This window comes from Notamacropus eugenii, chromosome 1 (assembly GCF_028372415.1).
Source record: "Notamacropus eugenii isolate mMacEug1 chromosome 1, mMacEug1.pri_v2, whole genome shotgun sequence".
NCBI classification, from domain to species: Eukaryota; Metazoa; Chordata; class Mammalia; order Diprotodontia; family Macropodidae; genus Notamacropus; species Notamacropus eugenii.
Window position 1 is genome coordinate 718,303,379 of NC_092872.1, and position 16,958 is coordinate 718,320,336.

At 38.7% G+C, this 16,958-nt stretch overlaps 1 long non-coding RNA gene and 1 gene segment (V, D, J or C); one reads left to right on the top strand and one right to left on the bottom strand.

The window, feature by feature from the left end:
- The window catches only part of LOC140521589 (uncharacterized), a 75,717-nt gene extending 73,435 nt beyond the window's left edge, over nt 1-2,282 (bottom strand). For both annotated transcript variants that reach the window (XR_011972995.1, XR_011972994.1), the window contains exon 1: nt 1,813-2,282. This is a non-coding gene — a long non-coding RNA (uncharacterized lncRNA). The remainder of the gene's footprint in view (nt 1-1,812) is intronic.
- An 11,666-nt stretch (nt 2,283-13,948) lies between these two features.
- On the top strand, nt 13,949-15,390 carry LOC140528499 (immunoglobulin kappa variable 1-39-like). The segment is given in 2 exon segments: nt 13,949-14,128; nt 14,260-15,390. Coding segments are annotated over 2 exon segments (567 nt in total).
- The last annotated feature ends 1,568 nt before the right edge of the window (nt 15,391-16,958 follow it).

Genomic DNA, 16,958 nt, shown 5'->3' on the forward strand with positions numbered 1-16,958 from the left:
ATATATAATATAATGTAATGTAATTGAGTTTTTCCTCACAATTCCCATACTGCATAATTACATTAAGTAATTGAAAAGTGTAACAGAAATACAGAAAAGAAGCCAAACATCTACTCTCCCACAACAATCCCAGGAACACGTTCTGCCCACACAACCTGCTAGATCAAAGACTCTCCAGGTCCCTCCTTCTCCCTTCATCTAAGACTAGACTCTTTTTAAATTTTTTTTATTTTATCACTTTTATTTATTTTCAGTGTTCTACAATCACTTCTACCCCATCACTTAGATTTTTCTCCCCTCCCTTCACCCTCTCTCTCCCCCTCACTCCCTGAGATGGAATATAATTTTATATAGGTTCTCCATATACATTCCTATTAAATACATTTTCATTATACTCATGCTACGTAGAAGAATTAAAATGAATGGGAGAATTCACATAACAAACCAAAATATAATACAAAAGAAAATGATCTGCTATATTCTGTGAATGAATTTCATAGTTCTTCCTCTGGATGTGGAAGGTATTTGGCCTTAAATGACTATCTTTTTTAAGTCCTTGCATAGTAATGAAATTCCAAGTCTACCAGAAAAAACTCTGGCACACTGTGGTCATTGCTGTGCACAAAGTTCTCCTGGTTCTGCTCCTTTTGCTCATCATCAGATCATATAAGTCTTTCCAGGCCTCTCTGAAGTCTTCCTGTTCATCATTTCTTATAGTGCAATAGTGTTTCATTACATTCATACACCATAATTTATTCAGCCATTCCCCAGTTGATGGGCATCCACTCGATTTCCAGGTTTTGGCCACCACAAAGGGTGTTGCTATAAATAGTTTTGTTCATGTGGGACCCTTTCCCATTTTTATGATCTCTTGGGGATACAGTCCTAGAAGGATACAGTCCTGGAAATGCTATTGCTGGGTCAAAGGGTTTGCATATTTTTGTAGCCCTTTGGGCATACTTCCAACTTGCTCTCCAGAATGGTTGGATCAGGTTACAGCTTCACCAACAATGAATAAGTGTTCCACCTCTCCCACAACCCCTCCAACATTTATCATCCGCCTGTTCTGTCAGGTTAGTCAATCGGATAGGTAGGATGTGGTACCTCAGAGCTGTTTTGATTTTCATCTCTCTAATCAATAGTGATTTAGAGTACAATACTAGACTCTTACTTGTCTTGAAATTCTGTTGGTTCCTTAGTTTTCTTTTTAACTCAGCTTTCTTTCTTAACCCCATTCTTTACACAGATACTTGTGAACTCTTGGTCTCTAGACTCAGAGCCCTCTGAGCTCTTTTGGGAAGATAGAGAAGGTTCCCCTAAATATAGCACCTGTCACAGCCATGACCTTGTCCAGCCTAGGACAAATCCAATGAAAATAGCAAGAAAAGAAGAGGGTACATGAGGTCACACTTTCAAGGAAACACAACTGGGCCACTACCTCCATGAGTATATCACAAATCTTGGGTCCTTGAGCTGAGGCAGGGCCAGCACTGTTTTGCATGGTGATCTCCAAAGGACCTTTCACAAGCCCAGCCTCACTTACAAGTATTTCCCACCTTTCTCATTGGGCTCAAAGCTCTCTACCTCCGGCTCTGCAAACATCACAATGCTCTCCCCTTCCTTGCTCATCTACCTCCTACTCTTCCAGCCTCAAGGTAAGACTTCCAATAAGGAACAAGTTGGCCCCACTTTGGAGACAGGAGTTTTCCAGTGGAAATCTCTGACACAACCTGAGGGTGAGGGAACAACTCCTGTGTTCACTGTCTCTACATAGGATTCTTCACTGAAATCTCTTTCTTCTTCTTTTCTTACCAACAAGCCCAGGCAGCCACTGGCATGACCCAGATCCCATCATCCCTGTCTGTGACTGTAGGAAGGACAGAGTCACCATCACCTGCAAGGCCAGTTCCAGCACTGGCATCTACATGAACTGGTAGCAGCAGAAATGTTATTGTCATCACAATTGTTATCATCATCACCATCATCCTCATTGTTGTAGCTATATCTTCTTTGACACAAACTGGCTACGTGACCTTGAACAAGTTCCTTCACCCTCTCAGGCCTCAGTTTCCTTGTCTGTCTGGTGGAGTATACCTGGGTGAACTCGAAAGTTCCTTCAGCTGCAGTTTATCTTAAGGTTACTAAGGAGTATTGGGAGCCTTTGAAAGTGTATTTGGCTTGACTCAGGAATGGGTGGTCACTAGATGGCAGCAACACAAAGAAGAGGGCTGCTGGAGTCAGCTTGTCTGGTTTGTCTTTTTGTAGCATAAGAGGCAAAACAGGAAAAGCTGGGGAGGGAACATTTGGTGGGGATATGTTAGTGGCCTTCAAATATATGAAGGTTTAAAGGTTTATCATTTCTAAAGAAATTTCTTTCACTTTTTCCCCTTCTGTACCCAAGACTTGTTATAATATCTTGTTATCAGGTAATTAAGAATTGCTTGGAATGAATACATTTGAGGGTTGTTTCTTTTTATGTTTTCTTAAGTCCTTAGCATTCTGGAAGGCTGAACCAATCTAAACTGACAAGAGTTATGGGCATATATATTTTACCTCAAAATAACGAGAACCTCTTTACGAGTCAGAGATGTCTAGTTATGGAAGGAGCCCTTTCTCAAGTATCTCACCATTGGAAATATTCAAATACTCACTTAGAACTTGAGTTGAGAGGGATTTCAGTGACCGTTGAGTTCAGCATGGCCATAGCAAGAATTCCACCGTAGCATACCTGACAAGCAACCATCCACTTCCTGCTTGATAGTCTCTCCAATAAGAGAGGGCTTATCTTGAGGCAATCCATCTCATGTTGGGAGAGCTTTCCTTATTAGGAAGTTTTTGCTAACTTCAGACAGAAATTTGCCTCTTTGCCAACTTCCTCTCATTGCTTCTGGTTGTGATATCTGAGGATAAGCAGAATAAGTTACTCTCTCTTTTACATGACAACCATTATCTCCAACTTATTAGTGTCCTTCATAAAACATGATGCTCATTAATGAACACAATGTTGCAGATGGCATTTGATGAATTCTGGGTACAATAGAACTCTCACTTCCTAGCTCCTAAGAGCTGTGCCTCACTTAATACCCTAATGCAGGCCAAGGGCACATTTATCACTTTGCTAGCTTAAATGGATTTTGCTTTTCACTAAAACTCTCAGATCATTTTCAGAGCAGCTACTTCCTATCTTTCTGTCCATACTTCCTTCATTTTAAACTTATGAGGTGTGTGTGTGTGTTTGTATGTGTATGTGTGTATACTATGCATTCACTCCTTTGGAACCTCACCCTCTTAGATTCAGCCTAGGTTTCTAACCTATCGAAATTGTGTTAGCCTTGAAGGACAGTGGTATTCTAAACAGTAATAGGAAAATTAAAAGGCAGCTATATTTGAAAGAAAGAAAATGAGCCCTCTTTTTGATATGTTAAGTTACAACCGCTTGCTAAAGGATGCACAAGAATATACTGAAGAAAATAACACTTTAAAATTAGACCAACTCAGATGGCAAAAGAAGCCCAAAAGCTCAATGAGGAGAAGAATGTCTTAACAAGCAGAATGAGACAAATGGAAAAGGAATTCCAAAAGCTCACTGAACAAAGTAATTCCTTCAAAATTTAGTTGGAGCAAATGACAGCTAATGACTTTATGAGAAATTGAGAAATCACAAAAAAAAAACCTAAAAGAATGAAATAAGAGAAGACAGTGGGAAATGTCTAATTGGAAAAACACATGACCTGGAAAATAGATCCAGAAGAGAAAATGTAAACATTATTGGACTACCTGAAAGCCATGACCAAAGAAACAATTCTACACATCATCTTTCAAGAAATTATCTAGGAAAACTACCCTTATATTATAGAACAAGTGTGTAAAATACAAATTGAAAGAATCCACTGATCACCTCCTGAAAGAGATCCTAAAATGAAAATTCACAGGACTATTATAGCAAAATTCCAGAGTTCCCAGATCAAAGAAAAAACATTGCAAGCATAAACAGAGAGAAATAATTCAAGCACTGATGTGCCCCAGTCAGGATAAAATGAGATTTAGCAGCTTCTACATTAAAGTAGTGGAGGACATGGAATAGGATATTTAAGAGTGCAAAAGAGCTTGGATTACAACCAAGAATCACCTACACAGCAAAACTGAGAATACTCATTGGGGGGGGGGGGGGGAGTATTCAATGAGACAAAGGACTTTCAAATATTCTTGATGAAAATACCAGAACTGAACAGAAAATTTGACTTTCAAATAAAAGACTCAAGAGAAAAATAAAGAGGTAAACAGGGGAGGAAAATCATAAAGGAATTAACATGCTTCAATTGTCTATATTCCTACATGGGAAGATCTTTGTAACTCATGAGATCTTTCTCCTTATTAGGGCAGTTAGGAGTATATACAGATAAAAGGCACAGGTGTTAGATGAATATAAAGGGATGATAGCTAAAACCAATTAAGGGCTGAGAGAGAAATGTGATGTGAGAAAGGAAAAGGGAAAGGCAAAAGGGGGTTAATTGTTTCACCTAAAAGGCAAAAAAAGTATTGAAAGTGGAGAGGAACAGGATGGAGGTAAAGGAAAATAAATGAAACTTGCTCACATCAGAATTGAGTAAAAGACGGACTAACATACACCCTGTATTGGGTATAAAAATCTCTCTTGCCCTATAGGAAAGTGAGAGGCAAATAGGAGAAAAGAAGAGGCAGGGAAGGGGGAGACAAATGGAAGGGAGGGCACATAATGCAAGGTGTTAGCTTGAAGGAAAACATCTTTGAGGGAGGACAGTGTGAAAGGTGGAAGAGAAAAAAGTTAATGGGGGAAAGAGGATGGAGAGAAATACAGTTAGCCATCATATGTGTGAAAAGAAATTTTAAGGAGGTTTCTCTCATAAAGGTATCATTTCTCAAACCTACAGAGAATTGATTCCAATTTTTAAAAATAAAAGGCACTCCCCAATGGATTAATGATCAAAAGATATGATCATTTCTCCGATGAAATAATATGAAAAAATACTCAGTATTACTTGGAGAATAACAAATTCAAACAATTCTGAGGTACTACTTCATACTAGATTTACTAATAAGACAGAAGAATAACAGATGTTGGAGGGAATGTTGGTAAAAGGAGACATTAATACATTGTTGGTGGAGTTGTGATTTGATTCATCCATTCTGTTGAGTAATTTGGAACTATGCCCAAAGGCTTATAAAACCATGCATACCCTTTGACCCAGCAATACCACCACTAGGTCTGTATCCCCAAAGAAATAAAAAAAAGAAAGGAAAAGGACTTTATATATACAAAAATATTTATAGCATCACTTACCTGGGGAAGGAATTGGAAATTGAAGACATGTCCAGCAAGTGTGGAATGGCTGAACGAGTTGAGGAGTATGATTATAATGGAATTGTTGTTGCTGTATTTCTCCTTCATTTGTGAAGAGGACCATGACATGAAGATGATGCCATGACTTGCAATTGCCTTTGATTTGAGTGAGTGAGGGCTGTGCAAGGTCACTAACCTGACTTCCTTCTCCTGAGTCATCAGAGTCCAGGGACCTGATAATCCTCAGGAGGACTGGAGATGGCCCAGGATGCATTAAGATCTTATAATGAAATACTTTTGTAGCATAAGAAAAAATGAGCTGGATGGTCTCAGAAAAACCAGGAAATCCTTACAGGGGCTGATAGAAAGCCAAATATCATGTGTGCAAACTAAGAGCAATATTGGAACATGATCAGCTGTGAAGGACTTAGCTATTCTCACCAATACCAAGATCCAAAAAAACTCTTCAGGACTTACAATGACAATGCTATCCATCCCAAGGGAAAGAACTGATGGTGTCTGAATATAGACTGAAGCATACTTTTGTTGTATTTTATCTTTCTTCAATTTTATCATCCATGTTCTCCTTCAGAACATGACGATTATGGATATGTTTTACATGACTCCCCATGAAGAACCTATATTGAATTGCTTGCTTTCTCAATGAGAGGGTGGGAAAGGGAGAGAACTTGTAATTCAAAGTTTTTTTAAAAGAATGTTGAAAATTGTTTTTACACATAACTGGGGGCCGGGATAAAATACTAAATAAACAAAGAAAAGAGAAGCAAGAATAAAAAAGAATTATATGAAATGACGTTAAGGGAGCAGCAGGGAGAAAGGATGCAGAACAGTCTCCTAAAGCTCTGTTTAGGTGGCAGATTTGATAGTATGTGGGTGATGAAGTCAGGAGGACTCATCTTCCTGAGCTCAAATCTGGCCTCATATATTTACTTGGTATGTGACCCTTTGCAAGTCACTTAACCCTCATTGCCTCAGTTTTCAAATCTCTAACAATGAGCTGGAAAAGGAAATGGCAAGTCATTCCAGGATCTTTGCCAAGAAACCCCCAAATGGGATCATGAAGAGTTGAAAGGAACTGAAAAGACTGAACAACAAAGCTATATATAGCACTCTAAGGTTTAATAAGCTCTTTATTGGATCCTCACACAACATAGGTGTCATTATTATTACCATTTTACAGATGAGAAAATTCTGATGTGGAAAAATTAAGTGACCATGGTCACACAGCTTGCTACTTATCCATTGTATCAGATAGCTACCTAATTAGAGTCAAAGAAATATGGCACATGAATGTAATGGAATACTACTGTGCTATAAGTAATGATGGCCATGGTGATTTCAGAAAACCCTGAAGAGACTTACATCACCTTATGCTGAGGGTAATGAGCAGAACCTGAAAACCATTGTACATGGCACCAGCAACACTGTGTGATGATCAGCTATGACTGACTTACCTTTTCTCAGGAATGCAAGGATCTAAGGCAACACAGATTGAAGCATATTATTTTCTCTTTTCTTTCTAAAATTAAATATGTTAATAATATAATAAAATATCACACACACAGAATGAAACAGTAAACACAGTATAAATATTATTACCATTCTTCCCACTGAAGTAACTTATGGAAAATAGATATCTTTTCCTTCTTTGTAGAGGTTCAGGTGATAGCTAAGGAATACTATATATACTGTCAAAACCAAATGATACATTGGTTACTTTACCATTTTTTCCTTTCTTTTTTAAAAAATTCTTTATTACAAGAAAGGGTTTTCTGGAAAGGGGAAAGGACAGTCAGACATAAAGGTGAAACCAAAACAAGAACTTTAATTGAAACTATTACATCATAAGCAGGATTTGAATTTAGACCTTCCTGACTCCAAAACCATTACTCTAGCCACCAGGCAACACTGCCTTCCTAGGGAGAAGAAAGAGAGGCAGAATGGTCTCATAATCGAGCACTGGACTTAAGGCATTAAAAGACAACGTTTGAAGCCCAATTATGTCATTTTGAGTCAGGTGACCATGAGTAAATCAAACCCTCACACTCCTCATCTATAAAATGGAGAAGAAGCATTTCTGTGGCAGCTACTCTCCGCCAAGCAACGTGCCAAACACTATACATCTCTATCTCATTTGATCCCCACAACAACTCTGCAAATTATTCCCATTTTATACATGAGAGAAGAGAGACAAATAGAGATTAAACAACTTTCGCAAGGTGACAAGAGCTAATGTTTCAGACCAGATTTGAACAGAGATCTTTCTGATTCCAGGCCTACCTCTCTAACCACTATACCACCAGCTGCCCCAAATGGGAATAATAATAATATGGCCATGAACACCCTCAGAGTAGGGGAAAGACTTTGTAAATTGTTAAACGGCCATTGTACTTGGCTGTTGCTGTAATCACACAAATGGGTGATGAACTAAAGAATTCCCACTGACTCAGAGAACAATTGGAAAGGAAAACATTGTAGCATTTCAAGAGAGGAAAGGGACTGGAAAAATAAGGGGCAGATGGGGACGATATATTTATAAAGCAGTCAATAAATATTTAGTAAGCACCTACTGTGTGCCAGGCACTGCTAAGTGCTGGGAATACAAAAAGAGGAAAAAGATAGTCCCTGCCCTCAAGGAGCTCACAGTCTAATGGGGGAGACAGCAGACAAAGAAACACTGACAACACTTTCTACAAGTTTAGCAGCAAAAGAGATCCAGTAAATAAGAATGTAGATAAGATAGACCATAGAGTTAGGCAAAGATTCTGTCTCTGAAGCACTGATTAGCCTTGTCTGTACCTAAAAGCTTCAGGGGAGGCAGCCTTGAGAAAGGAGGGCTTAAGGCTTCAGGATGTCGAGATGGGGGTGGGGGTGGAGAATGACAAATAATGAAATATGGAGAATGGGTACAAGGAAGGAATAGCTCTTCCTTTCAGCCTAGAGGTAATGATCTCAGAAGAACATGAAAGCCCCCATCCTAGGAAGGAGCTGGGGAAGCTGGGGATGGACAGTGACTCCTCTCTGGATGTCTGTTTTCTTTTACTTTTGGATTCAAGGACCAAATCACAAATACAGAACAGAGAAAAGGAAAAAAAATCATACACTTCATGGTGGAACTTAAATGCAAAGTCAAAAAGAGAAAAAACAAACCACTTCATGGGCATAGCGGGACATAAGAAAGGATTAGAAATATATAACAATAAATGTTCATTTCAAGAAAGCCTGTATGATGAATAATACACATTGCACTGGGAACTGTCCATCGACTCTTTCCTTTATTGTGAATTTTCTTTTGTTCTCTGCTGTGCACTCTTTTTACTTTGTCCTTTTATTCCCAAGGAAAGTATGTTATCAGAACTGCTAGCCCTTCTCCCCCATCTAATTTCTCTGTATCAAGTCTTCCTCTTGCACATCATTTGTATGAAATAATTACTCTTTTTAGCTATTCTAAAATGGTTTTACTTTTTAAATTAATATCAAGGTCAGGTTTACCCCAATCTTTGTTATGAGCAACCCAATAATTAATAAGAGTCTTAGACATACATTTTACATATATAAAGGGCATATAGTCTGTCCTTATGAGTCCCTTATAATCAGTCATTGGAATATACCTTATATTTTTCTTGGTCCTTTATGTTGAGACTTCTATTGAAGTTTTGAAAGTCTGAGTTTACTAAACATCAATTGTTTTTCATTCAGCATAATACTTCACTTCCCAGATTATGATATTTTTGGGCAGAGCCTCAGTTCTTTTGCTCTTTGATATACTGTGTTCCAAGATTCATACTCCTTTAATGTCTCTGCTACTAGGTCTTGTGTGATCCTAAATGTGGCTCCATCACATTTAAATTGTTGCAGTCTTGATGTTTTTAATATTTTATTCTTGAGCTTGGGCATTTGAATTGGACTATGATATTCCTATGAGTTGTCTTTATAGGATCTCTTTTAAGTGGTGATCAATGGATTTTTTCTGTGTCTGTTTCCCCCCTTGTCCTAATGCTTCAGGACAATTTTTAAAATTATTTCATGTGATCTTTTTCTGATTATAACTTTCAGGTAGTCTGATTATTTTTATTTTTTCCTTCCTTGATCTATTCTCCAAATCTATTGTTTTTCTTACGTTTCACTTTCTCTTCTATTTTATAATCATTCAAGTTTTATTTAAGTATTTCTTGCTCTTGTCAATTTCACTGGTTTCACTTTGCTTAATTCTAATTTTCAGGTTATCAATTTCTTCTGTAAAATTTTGGATCTCCTTTTCTAATTGGTTGAATTTCTTTTCATAACCTTCTTGTTTATTTTGGATTGTTCTTATTTTTTTTTTTTTTTTTTTGCTTTTTACTCCATCTCTGTCATTTGACTTCAAAAGTATTTTATAAGATCTTCTAAAAACCCTTTTTCGGCAGGTATCCCAGCACCCCATTCTCAATGTCTATTGAAGCAGCATCTTTTGACTCCAAGGTGATTTTTAGATATCCTTTCTTGGACAATAGATTTTATTCTGAAGACAATTCTAAAAGGGAATTCTGCTTCTCTGGTTCAGAACTAAAAGTTCCTAGATAGTTTGGATTCAGTTTAAATGAGTACAATCATTTAAATTTGGTTCTCCAATTTTGAAACTTCACACGATTTCCCTTTATGTACAATTTGCTGTTTCTGTCCTTACCTAAATCCTGTATTGATACAAGAATCTTTTAAAATATGAGGAACCTACTATAAAATAAACTCTTCTGCCTTCTAAAATTATCAGAAAGGTGTTTTAATAATAGAAAAATCCACCTTTGAAAACTTACTACCAAAGCATGCCTAAAACCTGAATTTTCATGATAGATAAATTTTGGAAGCCAATTCTACATACCTGTATATAATTCTTGGAGGAAACAGTGTACTCTATTGCTTTTCTCTCAAAATTTGCTATTCTATGTAATTAAAAACCTATCACATTACATCTTTCTCTTATTACTTTGCCCAAGGATTTTCTCCTTCACAGGATGCTATCCCTCTCTTAATATTATTTGGCCATGAATATAAGGTAATATTGTAAGACATTCATTCCTGCTGCCTACTATAGTGACTCAGAGATGTTTCAGTATCTATGCGTTATTTAAGAGATTTATATTGCACTAACATAACCACTTGATTATAGACATTTGATGGAAAGAAAAAGAGAGAATAACAGTTGCAACAATGTCATATATCATAAAAGAAGGAAAAAATTTCCTTAGTTCTATTTGATTCCAGAGATAAGTCATATCTAACAGTCAATCGTGTAGCAACAACTTGTTAAAAGCAGGGCTCAGTATTAATCAGGTGGAGAACTTCCCTTTTCAGAAACTAAATAGCACAATTAGGAAAAAGAGTCAGGAAGATCCTACTTAGACCATGTCCAAGGTTGTCCCCAAAACTTTTCCTAGGCACAGACATCCACCTTCACCTGTTCCCAACCTGTATCACATGATATTGGCTTCATGATATTTCAGACAAATCTATAATCAAAGGTCAAAACTATAGTCAATTACAGTTCCATAAATAAAGTCTTAAAGGGCAATTTCCAATAATCAGAGCTCAGGGTGATTTCAGTTCTCAAGGAGCACACATAGTAGACAAGAAGTATTTAATCTCATATTGGTAACAGTCAGAGACTCATCATAGGAAAAATTATATTGCACTCAGAACCACTTTCAATAATGGGAATATCTTATTTTGAGTCTTAAGCAGTTTTCATCAATTTCTCCACATCTTCTAATTCCAAAAAAAAAGTGATATTAGGTTTCCCATTAAGATAACACAGGATAGCTCATAAGATACTGCTCTTCACTAACATATGTCTGCAACGAAATACTGTTCCTTCAACAAAAACAAAGACGATCCTGACTTTAACCTTACAACTTGATAGATTCACATCCTTCACAAGCTTGTTTATACTTCTCTTAAAATACTCACTCTGGAAAGTGAGAAACCTCCTGAATTGAATTTTATACATATCATAAGTTCAAACTCTAATTTAATACTTCCTTAAGCCATGAGATGACTACAATTCTTGGTCAAAACAGCAGGATCTCTTCTGGTCTACAACTTGTCATAATGATATAGCATTAAATTATCTTGCTAATGAAAATTTAGTAGAAAATCAGAGAAAGATTGTTTTCAAAACCTTTGTTTCCCTTTTTTGAAACAACTTACAATTTATCCTGATGTAAAAAATAAAGATGAGAATCACTAAACACATATGGTGAAAACGAGTTGGACATGTCAAAAATGGTAGATATCTCTCTTTTCCACTTTAAAGCAAAATTAAACCTTTAAAATCTGAAGTTGCTCAACTACATTTGTTTAAAATGTCCTTGAGTAACATAAATAACTTTCCAAAGAAGTTGTTATAGAATTACTGGTATCACAAAATTCCTCAATGAAAAAAGTGTTGTAATAGGGAGGAGATTAAGTTTTTAAAACCCGGAGAGAAGATACCCAGTTAAATAAGCTTTACCACAAAAACAAAGTTAACCAGGCCTTTAATAATTTACTTAGCATCTTTCCATTTCTTGCCCTAAAATGTATCACTAGAAATTAAAAAAATAATTACATTCTGGAATCTCACAGAGACAGTGAATATGGTGTTCACAAACCTCCAAATAAACATACGTGGGTGTATATGTATGTGTGTGTCTGTGTGTGTCCATGTGTATACCCAAAACATGATTAGGCAACTTGCCCAGGGCCACATGGCCAAAAAGTATCACAGACTGGATTTGAATTCAGGTCTCCCTAACTTCAGGCGAAGTGTTTTACCTACTGCAATAAAATAGCCGGACCCTGGAGTAACAAATACAATTAAATGTCTTAGATTTCCTCTTAAATAATTGAAGAATACCTGAACAAAATGTGCTTTGTAAATATGATAAACATCATTGAGCTATAAGTGTTAATGAAAGAGGCTATTTCACACAGTGCTGGGCAGTGAGAAATGACAGACACCAAAATGGATAAAACCAGGAAAACAAAGGGTAAGAAGACATCAGCATGGTAAAGACAACCCTGAACCCCATCTGTAGAGAAACTCTGGAAAGACCTGCTACCCATCTCCTGACAAAGAGAGGATGGACACAAGATGCAAAAGGAGACACATTATTGGATATGGCCATCAGATAGTGCAAGATTCTACTTGTATGTTACAAGGGATTTGGTTTCTTTATTTCTTCTCAATTTTTATTTCAGAGATGAGGAAAGAGGGATCATAATGAAAAAAAGAAAGCAGACCACTGACTTGTCTTTATAAAGGCACAAAAAGAACAACAGGAAGTTCAGAAGGGAGGACAGAGAAGAGGATAGTCTGCAAAGACAAGGATGGACTTTATTGTGTGATTGTTTTACAAGGTATGAGAGGAAGTTGCCCACAGAATCTTCTTTTTCTATTCTGCTGCAAGTATGGAAAGGCTTTTTTTTTTTAGCATTTAAGTTCAATTTCAAAAGATTTAAATGAAAAATTAAATTAAAAAACCATGGCCAGTAAAAGACAATATTGTGTCTGGTATGAAGTAAGGGCACAAAAGAAAAGACTACACACGGACATCATACTGGCAAGAGAATATACTGGAAGTTTCGCATGTGTTTATTTCTGAGGAAAGAGGAAGCCACTGAAGGCAGGAAGTGGCTGTGAGGTAGAAGAACATTCTTCTGACCTAGGGGTCAGCAGGAAGAGGGCACAGAGTTAAGAGGGTCACCATATCATAAGGTACCAGGTAGAGGGTGAAGGGTAAAGAAAGTGGAAAGGGAGAGATTGGACAAGCTCTGAAAATTTTTAAAGGACTTTTTATCAGATCTTGGAGGTGAAAAGAGGGATAGGAGGTTCTGGAGTACGAGATCACATGGTCAGCCCTGCTCTGTCACATGATCAGTTTAATAGCTGAGGGCAGCACTGGCTGGAGTGGGGAGAGAGTTGAGCCAGAGAAACCAACAAGACAGCCATGGACAGAGTTCAGCCAGGGGACAATGATGGTCTGAAAAAAGGGGAAGAATAGGAGATGATGGACTTCAGTAGGAAAAACGTCTCTGAACAATCATTTTGCTCCTTTTCACCTCATTTTCCACAACTGCAAAATGGGTGGTTGAGATCAACAAACCCTTCTGTTTTTCAGCATTTTGAAAGAGGCAACAGAAATATGGAAGAGAAAAATAAATATCTAGGCCCCAAAACAACCCAAGGGACATATGCTGCCCACAGCAGCTACTAGACCAAAGAATCTCCAAGTCCCCACCATGGCCATAAATCTCACCCTGGGCCCCGAGCTCTCCTTGAATTCTGGTGACTCCCAGTTCTTAGTTCTCTTGCTAACTCAGCTACTTCTTGCTTTCTTAACTCTGTTCTTTCCATAAACATTTGTCAACACATAGTCTCTTGACCCAGAGGCCTCTAATCTCTCCTGGGGAAATAAAGAGGACAACCCCGTTTAGAGTCACTTGCCACAGCCAAGATCATGGCTATTCAAGAGGAGGTCCATTTAAAGTAGCAATAAAAAAAGAGGCCACATGAGGTCACCTCTTGAAAAATACACTTCAAGGAAATACACCCTCCATGTGCATATCACCACACCTGGGGTCCTTGAGTTGGGGTTGGACCAGCACTGTTTTGCATGGTGATCCCTTAAGAGACCTTTCAGAAACCCAGCTTGAGACTCAAATATATCCCACCTTTCACAATGAACTCAGAACTCTTTGTCTCCAGATCTGCAAGGGTCACAATGCTCTCCCCTTCCTTGCTCTTCTGCCTCCTACTCCTCTGGCTTCAAGGTAAGACTTCCAGCCATAGGTTGGCAACATTTTAGAGAAATAATGTGTTTTCTAGTGGGAATCTCTTACAGAGACTGAGGGTAAAGGAATAGCATTCTTAACTGAAATCTCTTTCTTCTTTTCCTGCCCAGAATATCAGGCAGCCACTGTCGTGACTCAGACCCCAGCCTCCCTCTCTGTGGCTCTAGGAGACAGAGTCACCATCAACTGCAAGGCCAGTTCCAGCATTAGCAACTACATGGACTGGTACCAGCAGAAACCAGGACAATCTCCCAAGCTCCTGATCTATGCTGCTTCCTCTCGGCTATCTGGGGTCCCTGCCAGGTTCAGTGGCAGTGGCTCTGGGACAGATTTCACCTTCACCATCAGTGCTGTGGAGGCTGAGGATGTGGCAGATTATTACTGTCTTCAGTGGTATAATGCTCCATTCCCACAGTGTTTCAGCCCTGAACAAAAACCTCCCCAGGCTCTTCAGCTCTCCTGCATAGAGGAGCATCTGCTGCCCCAGAGTCACAGGCTCAGGGCAACCACTGCCCTCAGGGGAGAATTGAGCCTGATCCAGCTCTGCTGCAGGATCCACTTGTCCCAGAGACTCTCATTGAGGTAGAAAGATTAAAAGGAGCAACAAGAGGAAGAGAAAAATATCATCTGCCTGGTAAGCTCCAGCCAAGCACCACCAGCCTTCACATGGGGCTGTTTCCAGAAGCTGGTCCCATCCTTTACTCTGCCCTCTGCTCTCTAACACAATTCTTTTCCCCTCACATGGTGTTTGAGAGAAAACTGCAAACAATTCAGGAGAATGTGTCTGGACTCTCAGCTCTGGCTCTTTTTCCTCAGCCCTAAAAAGACAGCCAGGACAGACAAGGTGGATGGAACAAGGAAGCTCTTGAGGCAACTCAGTCTATAGGAAAGATCTTGTCTCCCTTCTCATGATGGAAATTTCACTTTCAGGCAACATTAAATGCCCTACCCTTGTCACCCTTGGTAGTCACTTTGTCATCTTCCCTGAGACTGCACCATCAGCATTGGGATGACCATCCTTATTTTCCATAAGCCTTCTAAGGAATATGGGAGTGAAAAAAACAATAAAGGAGGAAGGTAGAGGGAAACCATCCAAAGTACATGATTATTTCACTGTATATTTGTATTAAATAGCAGGTTGTGCATAATAGATTAGCAGCTTCATGTGCCATCGTATTATTGTACAATGTTATGGAAATGCTTTTTTTATTCCATAAATATGTACTAATAAAATAAAAAAGAGGATAAGGAAAATTAAGAAAATAGTCAAGACAAATATGGTAGAGTAAAGTCAGGGACTCACTTGAGTTCTCCCCCAAACTGGTTTAAATGCCATTTTTAAATGACTAAACAAATTCTAGAGCAGTAAAACTCACAAAAAATGGAATGAAACAAGTTTCCAACACAAGACAAGCTTGAAGGTCAAAAGGAGAGATCTATTGCACTATGATGAGACAGGAGCACAGTCCAGAGCAGGCCTCACCAGCACAGACTGGGCCCCAGCAAAACTAAGGCAAGCCCTGGGGGGACTGAATCACTGACAGTAATAATGATATCCAGAGCTCTTAACCCCCAGACACCAAAGACAACTTAGAAGATGAGAAAGAAAGATCAGTGACCCAAGTGGATGAGAGTAGAGTGCATACCAGCACTGCCCTGGTCACAGTCAATCAGGGGCAGGCCCCAGGACTCACTGATCAATTGTGGCAACAGAAGCAGTTGCATTTTGAGTTCTCTGGCCACAAATGGTCAAACAATTGTTCAGAAGGAGATTACATGGTTCTCTTTGCTAGCACTGTGACAGAACTCTGTTGCTTTGTCCATTCTCAGATCCAGGTTGGGGAAGGAGTACCAGGGCAAGGGGGAGCACTAGCAGAGAAGAGTTGGTAGCCACAATGGAGGGAGGACCCTCCTCACAGTTGCAGCACAGAAAAGAGCACTTGTGGGTCACTCATAGACCAGAGCACAGGTCAAGAGAGTACTAAATATCTTCCAAGAACTAAAAGCTTATAAGTCCTGTGAAGTATCTCTGAAAAGAGCTTCATGGAAACCCTGAAGCTTCGGATAGTGTGCTCCCCACTGGAAGCAGAGCCCTACATTAACAAAGAGGTGAAAGTCAAATAATAGTGTAGGAAAATTACCAAACAATGGAAAAACACTTTGAGTACAGAAAATTTCTGTGGCGACAAGGAAGATCAAAACACTGAAGCATTCTTCTCCTCATTGACTTGTTGGCCTCTTTTGCCATTTGAGTTAGTCTAGTTTGAAGGTGTTAATTTCTTCAGCATTTTTTGGATATCCTTTAGCAAGCTCTTGACTTGCTTTTCATGACTTCCTTGCATCACTTTCATTTCTCTTCCCAATTTTTCCTCCACTTCTCTTACTTGATTTTCAAAATTCTTTTTGAGCTCTTCCATGGCCTGTGACCATTGTATATTTATTTTCGAGGTTTTAGGTGCAGAAGGTTTGAATTTTAGTTTTTTCCTCTGATGTTATGCATTGTTCTTCCTCATCTGAAATGATGGAAGAAAATACCTGCTCACCAAGAAATAACCTTCTATTGCCTTCTTCTTATCCTTTTTGTGGGCATTTTCTTGACTTTTGAGTTCTTTGTCAAGGGGAAGATATAACATGAGGATCTGTAAGTTCTCAATTCTTCCATGGTGGTACAATCAAGAGTGAGGAGTTTATTCCTCTCCTGGCCTGCACTCTGGTCTGTGAGCAGGATTCCTTCTCCAGAGCCTCCACCAGCTCCACCAAGGCAGCACTCTTCCTCACCCCAGGGCAGCCAGTCAAGGCTGAGATCCAG